General features: G+C 34.0%; 1 protein-coding gene across 1 annotated transcript; it reads left to right on the top strand.

Annotated features, from left to right (window-relative positions):
* The first annotated feature begins 114 nt into the window (after positions 1 to 114).
* LOC131067310 (antimicrobial peptide 1-like) lies at positions 115 to 588 on the top strand. Its single transcript, XM_058002272.2, has one exon. The coding sequence runs from the start codon at positions 129 to 131 to the stop codon at positions 438 to 440; it is 312 nt and encodes a 103-aa protein (XP_057858255.2). The 5' UTR covers positions 115 to 128; the 3' UTR covers positions 441 to 588.
* The last annotated feature ends 16,433 nt before the right edge of the window (positions 589 to 17,021 follow it).

The following is a 17,021-nucleotide window of genomic DNA, read 5'->3' as shown; positions in this document are numbered from 1 at the left end:
CTGCCATAAACAGCGTTTCGACAGGGTCATTCGATTGATGCCCAGATTTTCTCTATAAATACAAAGCACAGCTCCTCGAGTAGTACCTGTAAGCATTGTTCTCTATATCAACATTGAATTGTAACGCTATGAAGAATACTATTGCTTTGAAATACATAGGAATACTGCTTGTATGCCTCTTGTTTGTAAGGCTTTCTGTGGGTAGTTATTTTAGTGTATGGGCAGGTTCTGGGTGTAGTAACCAGGCTGCTACTTACAGTAACTGTGGGTGTACTAATGTAGCCAGCGATTTGCATGGAGGATATCAGTTTGTATACCAAGGACAAACTGCCGCTGCTTATAATGCTGCTAATTGTGATGGCGTAGCACATACTCGATTTACTAGCAGTGTAAGCGGCTGCACCGCTTTTGGCTGGAACAGCTTCTTCATTCAGTGCTGATAATGGTGTCTTCTGTGTCTTTCTTCGTCTCTATGGTAGGATGAGTTGTGTTAGGATTTATATCTTGTCTTTATGATTTGTATCTGGGGTAGTGTGTGAAATTAGGGTTAGAATGTACCTGGTGTGCTAGTTTGATAGTATGAATAAAGAGACGTATTCTGTGCTAAGCTGTGTCTATTAATGGAGTTATATGACGATTTGGACTTGTCTTTATGAATTGTATCAGCGCTAGTTTGTTTTATTTGGTAACGATTCGAATCTGGCATTTATTATTGACAAGCACCATTACTGTTAAATCTAGTAAGACTTTTATATAACCTTTGTGATTGAAAGCATCTCTTTGGTTAGATTTACTGAGAATTTGTATTTGCCCCTTATGATTCGGGGATAAATTTCGGGTTCAAATTGTGGAAAATTTATATCTCGAGAGGCAATTTACAACTATATATATATAAATAATAAAACTTCGTCTTGAGGTCTTGTTTTGAGGAACTTATTAGATGAATCATAGATAATTGTGGAGATTAAAATAAACATCCTTAAAGAAATCTAGATAATTGCATTAAATCAATATTGGAAATTTAAAGGATTATTTAAGAAACCTAGATCATTATATTTGCCATGAATATGTGATTATAATGAGAAGCCTTGTTATTATTCAATAAACTCACAATTTTAACATATATAAGAGATCTTTAAACTGTTCTTTCAATGATTCAATTGAAAATTAGGATAAAATTAAATATTTGATTCGACAAAATAATTGTCACATCTAATTTGATTGAATTTTTATTAAATTGACTTTGAGTAATATCAAGATTCATATGATAGATCAAAGTACATTTACTTGCAGATTTGGTATCACATGAATCAAAAGTGAGATTCAATGCATATTTAGAAAAAATCATTCAAATAGATAAATAAGGTAGACATTATTTTATTTTAAAAATATTTTTCAGTTGAGTATTGTTTTTTAACTAAATAACACTTTAAAATAATCTTGAACACAATGATGGAGAAGCTTTCCAAGTTCAATTTGTACACCTTCAAAATTGTCAATGTCAAAAAAATTGAGGCAGGGGCACTAAATACTCTAGTTCAAACATATTCTCTTGTATTGGTCATGTTCTCTAACTCTCTATCAATAAAAAACTTCTTCCAATTTAGTAGCCCCAACTCCATAACTTGTTCCTTTTTTCTTTTTTCTAATACAAGGGTTCTTTCATGAAGTGGAATTCCCATATCTAGATTAGGTAGTATTCCCTCATTTTTAGTAAAAGGAGATAAACATGTAGTATGGAACTCACTCTTTGATTTTCATTTGAAAAATTATTCTAGGCATGATCTAACAACACATTTTAATTAAAATAAAGAGAAATCTGAGGATGATTTATTCATTTTTCTACTATAAATACATCCATAGGCCAGATCTTATGTCTATGGTTCTTTTATATGATAGTGCAAAGTGACAAATCCTATTACAACCAAATGAGGGTGACCCTTAATGGCTTTGAAAATTCATGTATCCTATTCAAAGCATCTTGAACTTTGGGAAAAACCATAAGATATGTTTGAATAACTCCATAAGATCACATAAGTAATAATAAAGATTGTGAATAAGAATATGAGTTAAATGATCGTCTAGTGGGAGGCATTGGTATATAATGCACCTAGTAAAATAGAATAATTTGAGTGTGGAAACTATTTTCCATATGCGTTACAATATCTCTACTAGTTTCTAATAGTGAACTACAGTTGTTACTAGTGATTTACCTCGTAAACCTTCTTGGAAGGTGGTAAACAACAAAAATAATCCTTTGTGAGACCTATATTTATTAAAGGTTGTATTTGGATTTCAATTCTAATCATCCCACCAAGGCTTGAGAGACATACCCTAATTTTATGAAGAATTTGGCGACATATAGAATTAATAATAAATAAAAGGTATCCTATTTTTAGGTAGATCGTCTAAATTTTAACATGAAATCAGGCTAAGGAAGTTCTTGTTGGATTTATGGATAAAATGGATCAAGCTTGAATGTACCACTCAAACAACTTCAAGACAACCACGAATTTTTTGGTGAAATAGATCATTAGGCCAATCAATATAAACTAATGAGCTCAATCCTTTTCACAACATTGGAACATGAATAAGCTGAACTACAATCCTTAAAGGAGAGCTACACAATTTTTTTCAATTATTGTGTTGTAAAAGAAATAAAATATTGAAGTGTATGTAGATGAAATAGGTTAATTTTGACAAAGTTATTATATTTAATTGTAAATAATAGACACAAAATGGAAAATGTGAACAATAAAATTAATCTAAAATTAAGACATAAAGAGGAACCTAGATCTAAAATCTAGAGTAGACTATGCATGACATGGGTGCTGAGCACCCTAGTCTAAAGGTGTTAAAGAGTTTGGAAGATTATAAAAAAATACAATCAAAAGGTTGTGTACCACTATCTCATATAAATATATCTTTAAAAATTCATGCATCCTATTAAAATTATCTTGAGCTCTGGGAAACCTATAAGATACATGTTTGAATGACTCCATATGGCCACATAAGCTATTAGCATTTCTGTTGTTTATGTTGTGATTGTCATTGATGGACACACACTTGTATTGAGATCCCCTTTATATGTATGAGCTTGTGCTCAACTGGTATTTGTTCCAACCGATATGTTGTATACTAGTCTTTAGACTAGTGGTGATTTTACAGAATGTGTTTCCTGGTCTAAAGCGGCATGTCGACCCCAAGCAGTTCGTAGATTCCAAGCGGTACGAGGGAGAAAAGTGGCACAACACATTCTTACCACTCTTCATTTTTGTCAAACCAACAAATGGTATTTTGTATGAACCGGTAACACTCTGTGATGAGTTACCAACTGGCATTTTGTGATGAGTTACCAATCCACCGATTGTTTGACGGTGCTTCTTGTGTTGTGTTTTTGAGTATGTCTAGATTCATTGAACCTATGAAATTGTAATGTAATCCTATTGGAACAACATGAAATCAGATTCCTTTAAAAGGACATCATGTCTAGGGTTTTAAGTTGTTGCTGAAAGGGTTAATGTTGAGCTAGGGTTTAAGGTAGAAGTTGAGAATGATCTTATCTAAGAAGATCAAGTTGTAACTATGAGAGAGAGAGAGAAGACTAAAGTAATGCTGGAATGCATTAGCTATGAGCAATACTGGATCTAACCAAGCAGTTTGTGCTATTAGATAGATCAAACACCTGTTGATTACTCACATCTTTGACAAGTTTGTAGCCCTTAACCGGGTAGGCCTCAAAGCCTTTGTAAAATCCTCTAACAAGGTGGTTCACACATGTGAATCTAAAATCCTCTAACAAGGTAGTCTTTAATCGGACTTATCTCCTAACAGAGATTGAGATTCCTAACAGGATCTATTCTAGTGAAGAACATTGTAAGACCTTAACCGGTCTGGTTTCTATTCTGCAGATAGTGACTTGTGAGTTCCATCTCACTGTGGTTTTTCCTAGTTGGGTTTCCACGTCAAATATCTTGTGTTATGGTTGTATTGCTTTTGTGGGTGAATGCTTTATTTGCTTTTTGGTTTGCATGTGTGGTAACCGGGTTGACTGTTAGACTGCTTTACCGGTTTATCTTTAGACTGTGTAAGTGTTTTAGTGCAGTGTCTTTTGGCATACTAATTCACCCCCCCCTCTTAGTATTCATCATAAGTAACAATCAAGATTGTGAAGAAGAGTATGAGTTAAAGGATCATCTAATGGAAGGAATTAGCATATAATTCACCTATTAAAATGGGCTAATTTGAGTATAGAAACTATTGACCATATGCATTAAAATTTATGTACGAAGTCATAATAGTGCTCTAGATTTGTTACTATAGGATTAGGGAAATATTATGCAAAAAAAGGGACAAAAAACCTAGAAGCGAATACTTTATTTTTTATGGTTATAACTCAAACCAAATAATTCTCTCACCTATTTAATAACAAATTTAGAGTTTGGAAAGAACACATTAGAAATTTTGTCATCATTTGGATTAGAGAACATTTCCATAGATCTTGAGTCTAGTGACTCTTTACTATCTCCCATCTAAAGTGAAGGGGAAAATTCACCTAGGATGTGAAATATTGAGAAAGCACAACATTTTTTGAAGGTTTTGTGAATGAGGTTGGAAGCTAACTGGGTTTAACCTTAGAGGAAACTTTGTGGTTAAGCGTGGTTGAGTTGCAGTAGTACTAGGATGGGTGACCTCCTTGGAGGGATAAATGCTTCACCTCTATGAGCATCACCTAGATTCAATGAGTGCTAAGTGGACCATTCATTCTTATGAGAGATGGGTTGTTTTGAACCATTTCTCATGAAACACAACTCAATGATTTTGACTCGAAAACTATATAGTTGAATACTGATAGCAATATCATAATTTGATTTGCCATGGAAAATATCTCCTACTTATCATTTGTAATATAGTTAGATGAGCCATTATGCTGAGGAAAATGCATCCTACATTGGGCTTAAATGGCTCTTCATGGAGGGTTCAAGAAGGTCTGGATGGAAAGAGATTCACTCAACATAATAAATTGTTTGCTTAAAAAGACAACCCCCAGCTGGACGATTAATCATATAATGCAGGAGTTCTTTGAAATGATTGCCAAACTTGAAGAAATTCAAATCTCTCACATTTTTAGGGTTGGCAACATGCCTACAGAACATGTGTAAATTCTTTGGATTGCCAAGGATTATGAAAAATGGTGGTGGGAAGGGGAATCCATTCCATTTCATTTATGTGAACTGGCACAGAAGGACGCCAAAAATCTCTCTCTAATAGAGCATTAATGATGACATCTTTTCACATGTGTAAATCCATTCTTAAAATGAAGTGGTGACAACCTTCCATATTTTTCCTATGGGTTTGGTTTTTTACCGCCTGTTTGACGCCTGGTTTTAGTGTAAATGCTAAAAATTATAGAGGTAAAAATTATATGGCGAGAGAGCCATCCTCGTGTGAGTTGTGGGAGAAAAAAGAAGAGGTATGGAGGGAAGTTGTGGATGGCGGTCTGGAACCATATCTTAGAAAACTCCATGGCCAAAACTACAAGTACACAAGAATGTTTGTTAAAAACTAGAACAATGGGGTGCTAAGTGTCTATGGTGTTGAAATTAGGGTAGACGAACCCTTCATAACTCAGATTACTAGTATAATTATGGAGGGTCAAAAATTCTATAGGGAAAGAAAAAACTCAGAAGAAGCCCTCTCAATTTTCTATGACAAAAAGAGCAAGAGAAACAAAGTGAGGAAGAACCCGAATGGAGACTACAACTGAGAGGATATTTTGAATCTTTAGGAGGATATGGAGGTACATAACCATGGATGGTTGATTTGCTAGTATTTTTACTTATCATTTCACTATTCTAAATAAATTTAGGCATAACAAAAGAATTTTGATGCCATTTTATTTATTTTCTTCTCTCGAGCAATCTATTCATAATCATTGTGAAAATGAGGAAAATCTAGTTTTGCATGAGGGGTTAATCCTCCTGATTATGGAGTATTCTAAGGATCATGAGGCTAAACCCTCCCCTGTTTTGAGAAACTCCAAACCTTTAGCCAACCAAGATGTGCAAGGTGTTTCAGATATAGATTTTGGTGAGGAGAAGGGTGGGATCGCCATGAACTAGAATGACATCCATGTATCGAAAGACACTAATTATAAACCCTTGGAGGATGAGGGCCTCTTGAAAAAACCCATTCTTGGCACTACTAGTAGAAAGAAAAGATGAAATCCACCTAGATGGGCAACAAAAAATTTGAAAACCCCTATTTCTCAATCCCAAAATTTGGACCCACAAAATCTTAAAAATTGGAAGACTGAGAAAAGGGAAGACACTCAATAAAAAGGGGATGGTGAAATTAAACTTGATATTCCCCTTACTATGGACCCCAATGAGCTTAAAAGTGACGAAATGGATGTTGATAGGTTCCTTGGTAATTTGCTTTCCAACCAGAAGACATTTTTTTGCTAGGTTTTTGGTGAAATTAACTTTTTGAAATGGGGGATCAAGGACATTATAGAGTCTTTCACTGAGAATCTGACACATGATAAAATAGATAAACTCCTAAAGCTAACCCAAAAAATTACAGAAGATATCAAGGTCATGAAAATAGAGCATGAGGCTAGGATTGACAGGCTCGAGAAAGATATTTATAATTTAAAGGGTTAACTCAAGGGTTTGGTGGAGATCAGTAAGGAGGCAATGTATAACAGTGTGGAAGGACTCAAAAGAGTGAAAGATAAAATTATCATTTAGAAAGATCAAGTGATCAAATTCAACCTATCCACAAACATCAACTTGGACAAGAAGTACCAAGATGTGCAGACCTCAACAAGGCCCTCTAATAGGACCAAGAGAAAAAAAAAGAAAGGGGCAGTTCGAGATTTATCATGGAAGAACTCTAGGACATCAACAATAGGACAATCAAGAAGAATGTCGAGCTCAAGAAAGATCTCAGTTAGCTATTTTTGGATTGCGTTGTGTTTTTTGTTGTTAATCTCTTTGGGGTGCTTCCCTTGTTTCTGTTGTTGTTTTACGATTGTTTACACTCTGGTTTAAGTCTATTTATTTTTTGATGGATTTGGGTTTTAGGTCCCTGTAAAACCCATTTATCTTAATAAAAAACATAGTTAAATGAGGATTTAGATAGAATTAGATAATAATTATTGATAAAATTGAATCCCCAACCAAATCACCTTAGCAAGTAGAACCTCAAGTCTAGACAAAATCAAGGAATAAGGATAACTTTTGAAGGTCCAAAATTGAACCTACCAAAAATAGATATATCTAATTGAAATGGTATATATGTAACTTCATTGTTAAGTCTTTTGGAATAATATTTTTAACTTCATATATCAAAGAATTAAAAAGTTGATATAACCTCACTACAGTTAGAATCAAAACCTTATTAGTGATACTAGTGGATAATTAGTGATAAGAAAGTGTAGGTACTAAATAGAAAAAAAAATAGTAATGACTTATCAACCCCCTATGAGAAACCATGAAAGATAAGATATCTCATCTAATTGATAAATTTAAAACAAATATGGTATAAAGTTGAATATGATGTTGAGCATATAAGATTAACAATATAGACTTAGGACACAACATAGACTTAGGATAGAACACCTTAAAAAAACCCAAAATTTTACATCAATATAGTTAAGGGGTAAATTAAAAATTATATTTATTTATTGGAACCTTTTTTAGGTTAGGAAATATAGGCAATAAGCACCACATATCAAGAAATGGAATATTACCACTAAAATATTCATACAAGGTCAAACTATAGTATGGAGATAGACAAATGTGGCAAATTTTATTGATAAAAAATATGGCCAACTTCTTCTAAAAAGATAAATTACTTGGCTCTGATCAATAGGCTCTCTCATAAATTATGTGGCCAGCTTCTTCTACCATTTAGTTTCATTGGTTATACCCTTTTTAGTTGGATATTTTTATAGTGATGGCTTGGTAGTGTAGGACTAATTCTTGATGGCTTGTTGATGGTTGCATCTTCTTGGTTTGGAGATCTTGGTGTTATTGACATTTTATTCATTTGTATGTGTACCTAGATGATCTTCATTTAGGGGATGTTGATGACAATACCATGTGTGACTCCAAATCATGGTTCCATGGGAGTTTTTGCCAATAATTTAGATTAACCATTGGATGGTGGATTATCTTCTTTAGTGTTGCAGATATTTTGGAGGAGTTATTAGATCTTATTATTATAGAAGGGTCATTTGTATTTGTCAGTTCACTATTTAGATATTTTTATCTTCATGTTGATTTGATATATCAACATCCTAGGGCCACGGAGGACTCATGGAGTCTTTTTTCAAGGTGTTGTTTATGCTTTGTCATTTGACATATTTTTTGATTTTAATATGATGTTTTTTATTATGTCATGGTATGATCTTGTTTGTGCACAGTTGAGTTTTGTTATAATACAATTATTTGATTTGTTCATGTGGAGCATGTGATCTCCTAGGAAGAGATGACTAGATCATGTTTTCATGTTTATGTTCCCAATTCCATAGTTAGATTTTGGCAACGATCTTGTTTTTTTTTTCTTTGTATTGAGTAGATGATAATATACCTTAGTACTTCATGATGATACTATGTTGTATTTCTGATTTTGGGATGGTTTTATTGGTTATAGGTTCTTGTGGATACTTGGGTATGTGCAAGATAATGAGGGGCCAAAAAGTGTTGATATTCTAACTAAAGTTCTAATTGATAGGCTGATTGAAAAATACCTATAACTTTCAAAACATATCACATTTTTTGAATCTGAAACATGTGTTACATTCTATGTCTCACATATTGTAGGATTTAAAAAAAAAAATCATAATGTTTTGACCAAGTTATGGTGGGCAGACATACGAGTTCTTATATTTTTAAAAAGTTGTATTATAAAAAGGCATAATTAATTATTTATTTAAAATAACAAAAAAAAAATATGTCACATCTAGACATGAGTCTTCTAATTATATCTAAGATCTTATAGAAAATATTATGATTATATTGTTGTTAGGGTGGTCAGATAGACACCAACTTCTTATGTTTTTATTGAAATTTAAGTACTAATATTAATAAAAGACATGCTTTATACAAACCAAGAGAAACTTAATCTAAAATTAGCTCAAAGAACTAAGGATTATCCCAACTAACTGAACTTAATCTATTATTAGCCTAATCTAATAAAAGATAGAAAGCACCTTAGTTTAGCTTAAGTGAACAAAGTATTTAAAGGACCTAATTAATTAAATAACTAGATAATATCCTAATTACTCTAATAGAAGTAGATAATTGATAATAAAAATTATCTAATGTAAATTACAATGAAAATTATTTGATGAAAACTTATGTGTAAGTGCATTCCAATTTTGTTACTTTAGCTATATATTTTTATTAGATGAGAGTGTGTGCACCAAGATGATCTCCAAAAAAGTGGCCAAAATCTCACAAACAAAAGAACAAAAATACATTATTAGGATATTGAATAAATATGCTAATTTTATGGCTTGGAAATTACAAATCATAATACAAACATGTTTTTGAGTTTCATAATCCACTCGCATTTCTAGTTTTATTTAATACACTCATGTTAATTTTAGAACTAAAAAGAAATGGAAAATTCATAAATATTCACATGTGTCATCATTTTTATGCAACAAAATTATCTTGTGATGAAGTAAAAAGAAAGACAAAACAAAAAATAAATGTGTACTCCTTTTACAAATCCTAGAACTAATGAACCACTTGTTGTGACATCAAGGAGATTTCAAATATGTTGGTGCAATCATGATGAGAAAAATAATTTTTTGGGATAGGTGGTGGTTGGTGTTTGACCAACCTCCATATATTAATCATGAAGTGCTTCTATGTTTTCTATGTTTTCTAGGAAAAATATGCTATGAGCATTCTCTTCATAAAATTCAGAATTATATTGATATCAGGGAGTTCCAAGGTAGAGGTGGAAATGGTATCCAAGATAGACCAAGACCTCATTGAGTAAAAAATTATCAACAACAAATACCACTACTATTAAAATTTATTCATTTGATGATTCTAATAGTCATCAAGGAAATGCTCTCACCTATGCTTTAACTATTCTAATATATGCTTTATAAGAGACAATGATGTAGAGGGTGCCACCTCACACATGTATAGTCATTGTCAATGTAACGTAGTAGAAAATTGGTTCACTAGTTTAAACTTGTAAATAAAGGAATCAAATCTAATCCTACTAATTACATTGGAAAACAACCAATAGACCTAAATTAAAACCCTTTGGGGATTTGGGCACTTCAAATTAATTGTTCTCTTTTTTCTTTGATTGATTAGTTAAGATAGATGCAAAGAACTAAGCTAAATAGTGCAAAAATAGCAATAATCAGCATAAGCAAACAAATGAAAAGATGGAAATGAACTATGATGTATAGAACTAGAAAGTGGATCTAAAGTGGAACCTATGAATAAAGTATAAGCTCAAACTGACAAGAGACTATGGCTCGAAACCCTAGTCTAGACAATTGTTCAAGTGTAGAACATGAATCTAACTAAAATTAGGATCCCCCAGATTGTCCTCTAGTCATTAGGTGAAAACACTTGGACTATAGAGATAGGTTCTCTATTCCTCCTCTGTTGTCCTAAAATATATCTTTTTGCCTCTATCTATATCTTTATTGCACTCTTGTACCTTTATTTTAAACTTGAAATCTATTTCTAAGCTTACAAATGCACAAAAAGGGAAAAAAATGGGGTTGAGATTTATAGCGACTTGCCTTAGTCAAACCCTAGGTTAGAATTAACCTTACAACAATTATGATTAAAGGAAAAAGAAGTATGAAGTAATATGGTGAGAGAAAACAATATTACCTCAAGCTTCATGATATTGGTGATACAATGCTAGTAGGATAAGTCCACCATGGTGCAGTAACAAGATAAATCATCACAAAATCCATCATGAAAATATAACTAAAGACAATTTTTGTAGCTTGATGCTCCTTAAACTCAGATATATGATCTTGAAGGATAATAATTATTGTTGAATTGGAATGATAGCTTATGAAGAGATCATGAAATTAATTAGAGATGATCCTTTATATAGAGTTCTCAATTTAATTTCACATTTAGGCCAACTTACAATAGTCATATCACAACTTTGAGGATATATCTACAAATATTAAGCTTGACGCATTACTCTCCCAAAATTTTAGCCAAAAAGAATCGAACATTTTAGACTTGTCTAAAGTGTTTTGACAAAATTGTTTTGAATGTGTTCAACATTCATGTAAAAAGGATATTCCCAAAGGTGTCGAATGAAGCCCTCAGTATAGCAATATTTGCAATACAATTTCAGGAACCACATTCTACAAAACTAATTTTTTAGTCAAAAACGATAATCACTAGAATGCTTACTAAAAGTTACAAAATTTGAGAGTAGCTATATGTCCACTTCTTTTGCTTGCTCATTACGATGTAGAAATAGGGTCTCATATTTACCACACCAAATTGTGAAAGATAGGTGATGAGAAATGATTTTCATGAGGTCTAAAATATAATAAAAAAATATCAATGAGCATTTTGTAGGAATCAGGATTCTAATACAACAAACAATATGAAAATTGAAATTTTCTTGCTCAAGTTATGAAAGGATCAGTGAACTATGCTAAATTAAGGTTTTAGAGAAATATACTTTAAATAATGAAAAATTCACTATTCACTTATCTTATATACTTTCTGGTTTCTTGTGAAAATAGATCAATGGTACTACGTGAGTTAAGATGCTACTTAGACAAAAACTTTAGTCAATGAGGATGGAGGCCTTGAGGAGAGTTATCAAGGAGGGTAGCCAAACTCAAGAGGTAGGACATCCAAACTTTTCTTTGCATTAAATTTTTTTTATTTGAGTTTTGATATATACATGCATTCCAAGGCAGACCTATAGGCCCCCCAAAAAAGGTACCATGGTCCCACTTGGTCGCCATGGCCCCTCCTTGGCACCATGGTCCCATATCGATGCTATGATCCCATCTAGGCACCACAGTCCTCGATGGGTGCCATGGTCCCAAATAGGCACCATGGTACCATCTGGATGCCAAGGTCCCATCTAGGTTCCATGAGACTCATAGGTGATACAACATAGACTTGATGAGAAAAAGATAAAATTTGATGAGAAAGAGTCGATGAAATATTGTATGTGTTCATAGGCTCTTCTTGGGATGTGAGAGTATACAAGTGGTCATATTTATACATACATTTGGGTCAGGAAGGGAATCTTCCTCCTGACACAAAGATACTGCTTCAAGATGTAGGCTTAGATTGGGTCTATTACATTCCTACTATGAGATACAAATATGTGATGTTGATGGCTTTGATGGAGCAATTGAACATGGACACCTCTACCTTCCATCTTCTGATGAGAGAGATGATAGTCATATTATAAGATGTGTATTATATTCTATGACCTCTAGTATGAGGTGTCACCATAACATAGGTGGGACCGGAGACTCCTACCATTATAGTTGAGGACTAAATATATTGCATAGATAAAGCCTCTCCTAGAGACAGGAGGGGACATATCATAATATAGTGGTTTCTACATATGATTGGAGACTTTTCTCTTTCCAAGAGGGCACTCATCACTAGTATAGCTTTGGTGTTATCACTTAATAGATGATGCAATACCTTCCTAGGGGCCACATTCATACTATCAGATGCATGCAGGAGCATTATCTATGCATGGGGAAAGAGTATGTTAGTGCATCTCTACCATGAACTAGATAGGTATTTACATTATAAGTGATAGACTTTGATGACCTACACACTTCTTTAGGTATAGCTTTTTGAGAGTAACTACGAGAAACTCAAGTACCAAAAGACCCATGTTAATTACCGAAAGATAAATCTTAGACTATGAAAAAAGAAAGAGGTGAGAGAGTTGTTACCAAAAGACATATCTTAGACCCACTTGTTCATATGCTTCATTTTATTATCAAGTACCAATTACAACCTAAGTTTATAATTTAGATAATTTCTTAGATAGGAAGCCCTCATCCTTTTATCCAAACACTTGTTATTCAACTTTAGCGAATGTCAAAAAATTGAAGCATCAAAGCATATTCTTGCAAAAATTAAAAAATATATTTAAATTCTATAGATTTGTATGTCACAATATTAACACAATCTTTCATCCATAAAGAATCAAAAGGTTAAATCTCACAATGTCCCCTTGTTGTTAGTGCTTTCAAACAACTAAGCTTCTCTTTATTGAAAAATAAAACATATCCCATGTCAAAATAAATCTATATCCAAGTTTCCAAGTTTGAGGAACATGATGATTGTCAATGAGATCTGGAGGTCATATGCAATATTTTATTTTTGACTAAGGATAAACAGGTCTTGAGGGGACCCAAAACCCTCAGATTTTACTAGGACCTGGAACCCACAATGCTACATTGTTGAAGATGACAAACCATGAAAAATAGCACCCCAAACATAGTTGAACTGACTAACACCAGCCAAACACTAACACAACCACAAGCAGAAAGTCTCAGCCAAACCATCAAGATATAGCTGATATAAATCAGGTTGGCCACACCAAAAAGGCTACAACCTCATAATATAGAACTTAAAAGAAAATGATGAGGGTTTAACAAGCACCATCAATTGGACAATAGGGATAATCTTGACTCCCTTAACCTAAGACAAAACCTCCAAGTAGCAAAAAGCTAGCCTATAACTTAACTAAAAACAACCATAGTCTATACTAGGCCCTTGAAAACTATCAGTATCCAGCCAGACAAGATTACACAAAATCTAATATTTAATAGTTGAACAAAATCATGGGGGTTTTGAAAGGCTCCCTTAACCTTCAAAGTAGATTTTAAAATGGCTCCCAAAACCATATTGAAAATGGGTTTTACTAGGCTCCCACAACCTAAACCATGGGTTTATAGTCTCCCATACCCTTGAGCTTGAGAATGAGCAGAGAAAAACACAACAAAACGTTACAAAATAACCACCTCAATGGGTGAAAATGTAGAGGAACCATAAAAGCCAACAGCCACTGAACTCACACAACCACAAAAGAGTGCATCATCTGTCTCCCACCTGAAGAGGCCAGCAAAGAAAAAACAACTAAAAGTCGGCTCCCAATCAAAAAAACACTTTCCTACCTCCATAGGAAAAGGACCCACCTCAGTAGGGACTAAAGAGAAGCAAAACACCAGCTGAGCCAACTGAGCATTGATCAGCCCCAAAAGAATCAAGTACAAGAGAACATCATAATGCCCAAAAATAGAGCTACTCGGTTTTAAAAACGCTCCCAAAACCTTCAAGAGAAACTAAGGATCACAATAGTCAAACACCAAACAAACAACATTTACCCTAGAATCCACCTCTATAGGATAAAAGTAGTAAAGATCAATCGACTTGGCGAAGTAAATAGAACAAAAACCATCCTCATAAGAAAGGCCAACAAAAGCCCTCAAGAGACTCCACCTGACAATATCCAACCAGCCACACTTTCCACCAATAGAACAACCATTCACCTCTATAGAATGAGAAAGGAAGGGTTAAGAAGGGAGGAAAGCTATAACCATATAAAAACTAGATGCAAGCTCTCAAAAATAGATAGAAAAAACCAGAGAGCCAAAACCACTACCAGACTCCCCAAAAAAGAGATAAAAACAAGAAAGCACAAAGTCCACCAAGAGATAAAGAGATAAACCCCTAAAGAAGCCCGAGAGGAACTACTGACAAACAACCCAAAACAACAAGACCCCATTAAAGATTTGAGACCTCTTAGACCTGAAGGGAAGAGGTCGAGGTGGAGAACAAAAGCCCCAAACTGCCCCCCAAACCGGAAGCCACTAGGAGAACACTGACCAAGAGAGAAGAGAACAGCCTTACAAGCCCTCCTCCCCAAGAGAAGAGTAAACCAACAAACCCGGTAGACATCCCCAAGGAAAAGAACGAAGCAGAAAGAGGTGCCCAAATAGAGAAAAAATGAGTGTCATCATCCTCTCCAACAAAAACCATACACGGCGAAATCCTTGATCCATCCAATAGGACAAAGCAACAAACAAAGGCCCTTCCTCCATCATTAGTATCATCGTCCTCTCATGTGCAATATTTTGTTGATCCAATGAAATATTTTTTTATTAAAAGTGAAGATATCTAGATGAAGTTTACTATTAGGTCCTTGTGTGGGAGTGCAAGCAAGCAACTTGCTTGTTTCAGTAGGCACTATTTTTCTTCCTGGGATATTTGTGTTGTATCTTTTATTCACCAATATATGTGTGTTGTTAAAACTCTTATTCACCTATCTAAAGAGGTCTCTAATAGATGAGGCATTTGGGAGTAGACCAAAAATAATTCTACTACAAGCATGTATGCTATATAAGAGGCAAGTGTGTCACTTGCAACATCATTGAAGAAGAATAAAAATTTTGGTAGCATTAATTTCTCCCATCAGGCACAAGCGAATTGTCAAACTCTACATTCAAAATAGAAGCTTACCACTACTTTCTGGATGTATCTCCAAACACTCTGGCTATTTCTAATATTTATTATTTTCGTATCCTCATAACTACCATGTACACCAAGATATCAATGTTATCTTCCTCACTAGAGTTATAGCTCATGGTAAGAGCATCCCAAGAGGTGCATGGGATTTCCTAGGTTCCATTTCTAGATCCAAAAGATTTTTACATGTTGCAGCATCGGTGAAGGAGACTAAGAATGCAATCAAAATTCATGTTAGAAATTAAGGGGGAGTGTTGGTCGCATTAATTTCTCCCATTAGGCACAAGTGAATTGTCAAACTCTACATTTGAAATAAAAAGCTTCGCACTACTTTTTGAATGTAACTCTAGACACTCTCGATGTTTCTAATATTTAATATTATCTTATTCTCACAACTACTATGTAGACCAAGGCATAAATGTTACCTACCTCACCAAAACTATAAATGAAATGTAAGAGAAGTGCTACTTACTCTTTCAGTAAAGTCCATCTCTGCAAAGCTGCTACGAATCAGTCAATGTAATGCTTTATGTTGTTTAATATAATGTCTAAATTTGTTATTTTCTCCTGTGCTTGTTTCCATCAACCATCTAAAAAAAGCAGATATGAATATACATAAGTTTGGTCCGGGAAGGTGCAGATATGAACATCCATCAAAATGTAAAAGAGGGATGAATTTCCTCAATTGGGAGTTGTCGTGCCAAGGAGGATGTTAATTGTTTGGGAATTTACATCAACTATAATTATTTTTTATTTTATTGCTGTGTCGATCTAACCGATATTGAATTGTTCAATCTTGGTTGGTTCTCTCCATTTAGTTTCTGGGAAATTCTCAAAAACTTCACAAGAAACTTCCACTCTATCATTTACTACATTTGATTTTGTTTATCTACCTCCCTACCAACTCCCCTTACCTCCATATTCTTTTTCAAATATCCATACTTCCTCTTTTGTGGAGAACAAATGATCAAAAAGTTAATCTCTTCAAACTTGTGCAGAACAAGTGATGGAGATTTCTGATCAGTATCAAACTCCCACAACCAAAATCATCTTCAATGTCAATAACAACTTTCATGTGTTTCTCAGCTTTCACAGAAAATATGTGAGAACAAATTTTGTCAAGCATTTGTATAAAGCTCTCTCTGGAGCAGGACTTAGGGTTTTACTCGATAGCAAATAACTGGAGAAGGGCAAAGACATTGATTCCAATTTGCAAACAGCCATCAAAACAAGTGACATTCTCATCCCCACAGTTTCCAAAAACTATGCAGAATCAACTTGGTGTCTAAAGGAAGCGGCCCAAATGTGTAGATCCAATTGATTCATCATTCCTCTCTATTATGGTGTGGAGCCCTATAATGTTTGCTACCCTCAAAGAAAGGGAGGTCGTTTTGCCTAGGTGTTCCAAAAACATTACAGCCATTTAGATCGGTAGGATGAGAAAACAATTGAGGAGTGGAAGAATGCTCTTCATCAAATCTCTTC

This window comes from Cryptomeria japonica, chromosome 5 (assembly GCF_030272615.1).
Source record: "Cryptomeria japonica chromosome 5, Sugi_1.0, whole genome shotgun sequence".
Classification (NCBI taxonomy): domain Eukaryota; kingdom Viridiplantae; phylum Streptophyta; class Pinopsida; order Cupressales; family Cupressaceae; genus Cryptomeria; species Cryptomeria japonica.
This window is presented reverse-complemented; position numbering and strand designations above follow the sequence as displayed.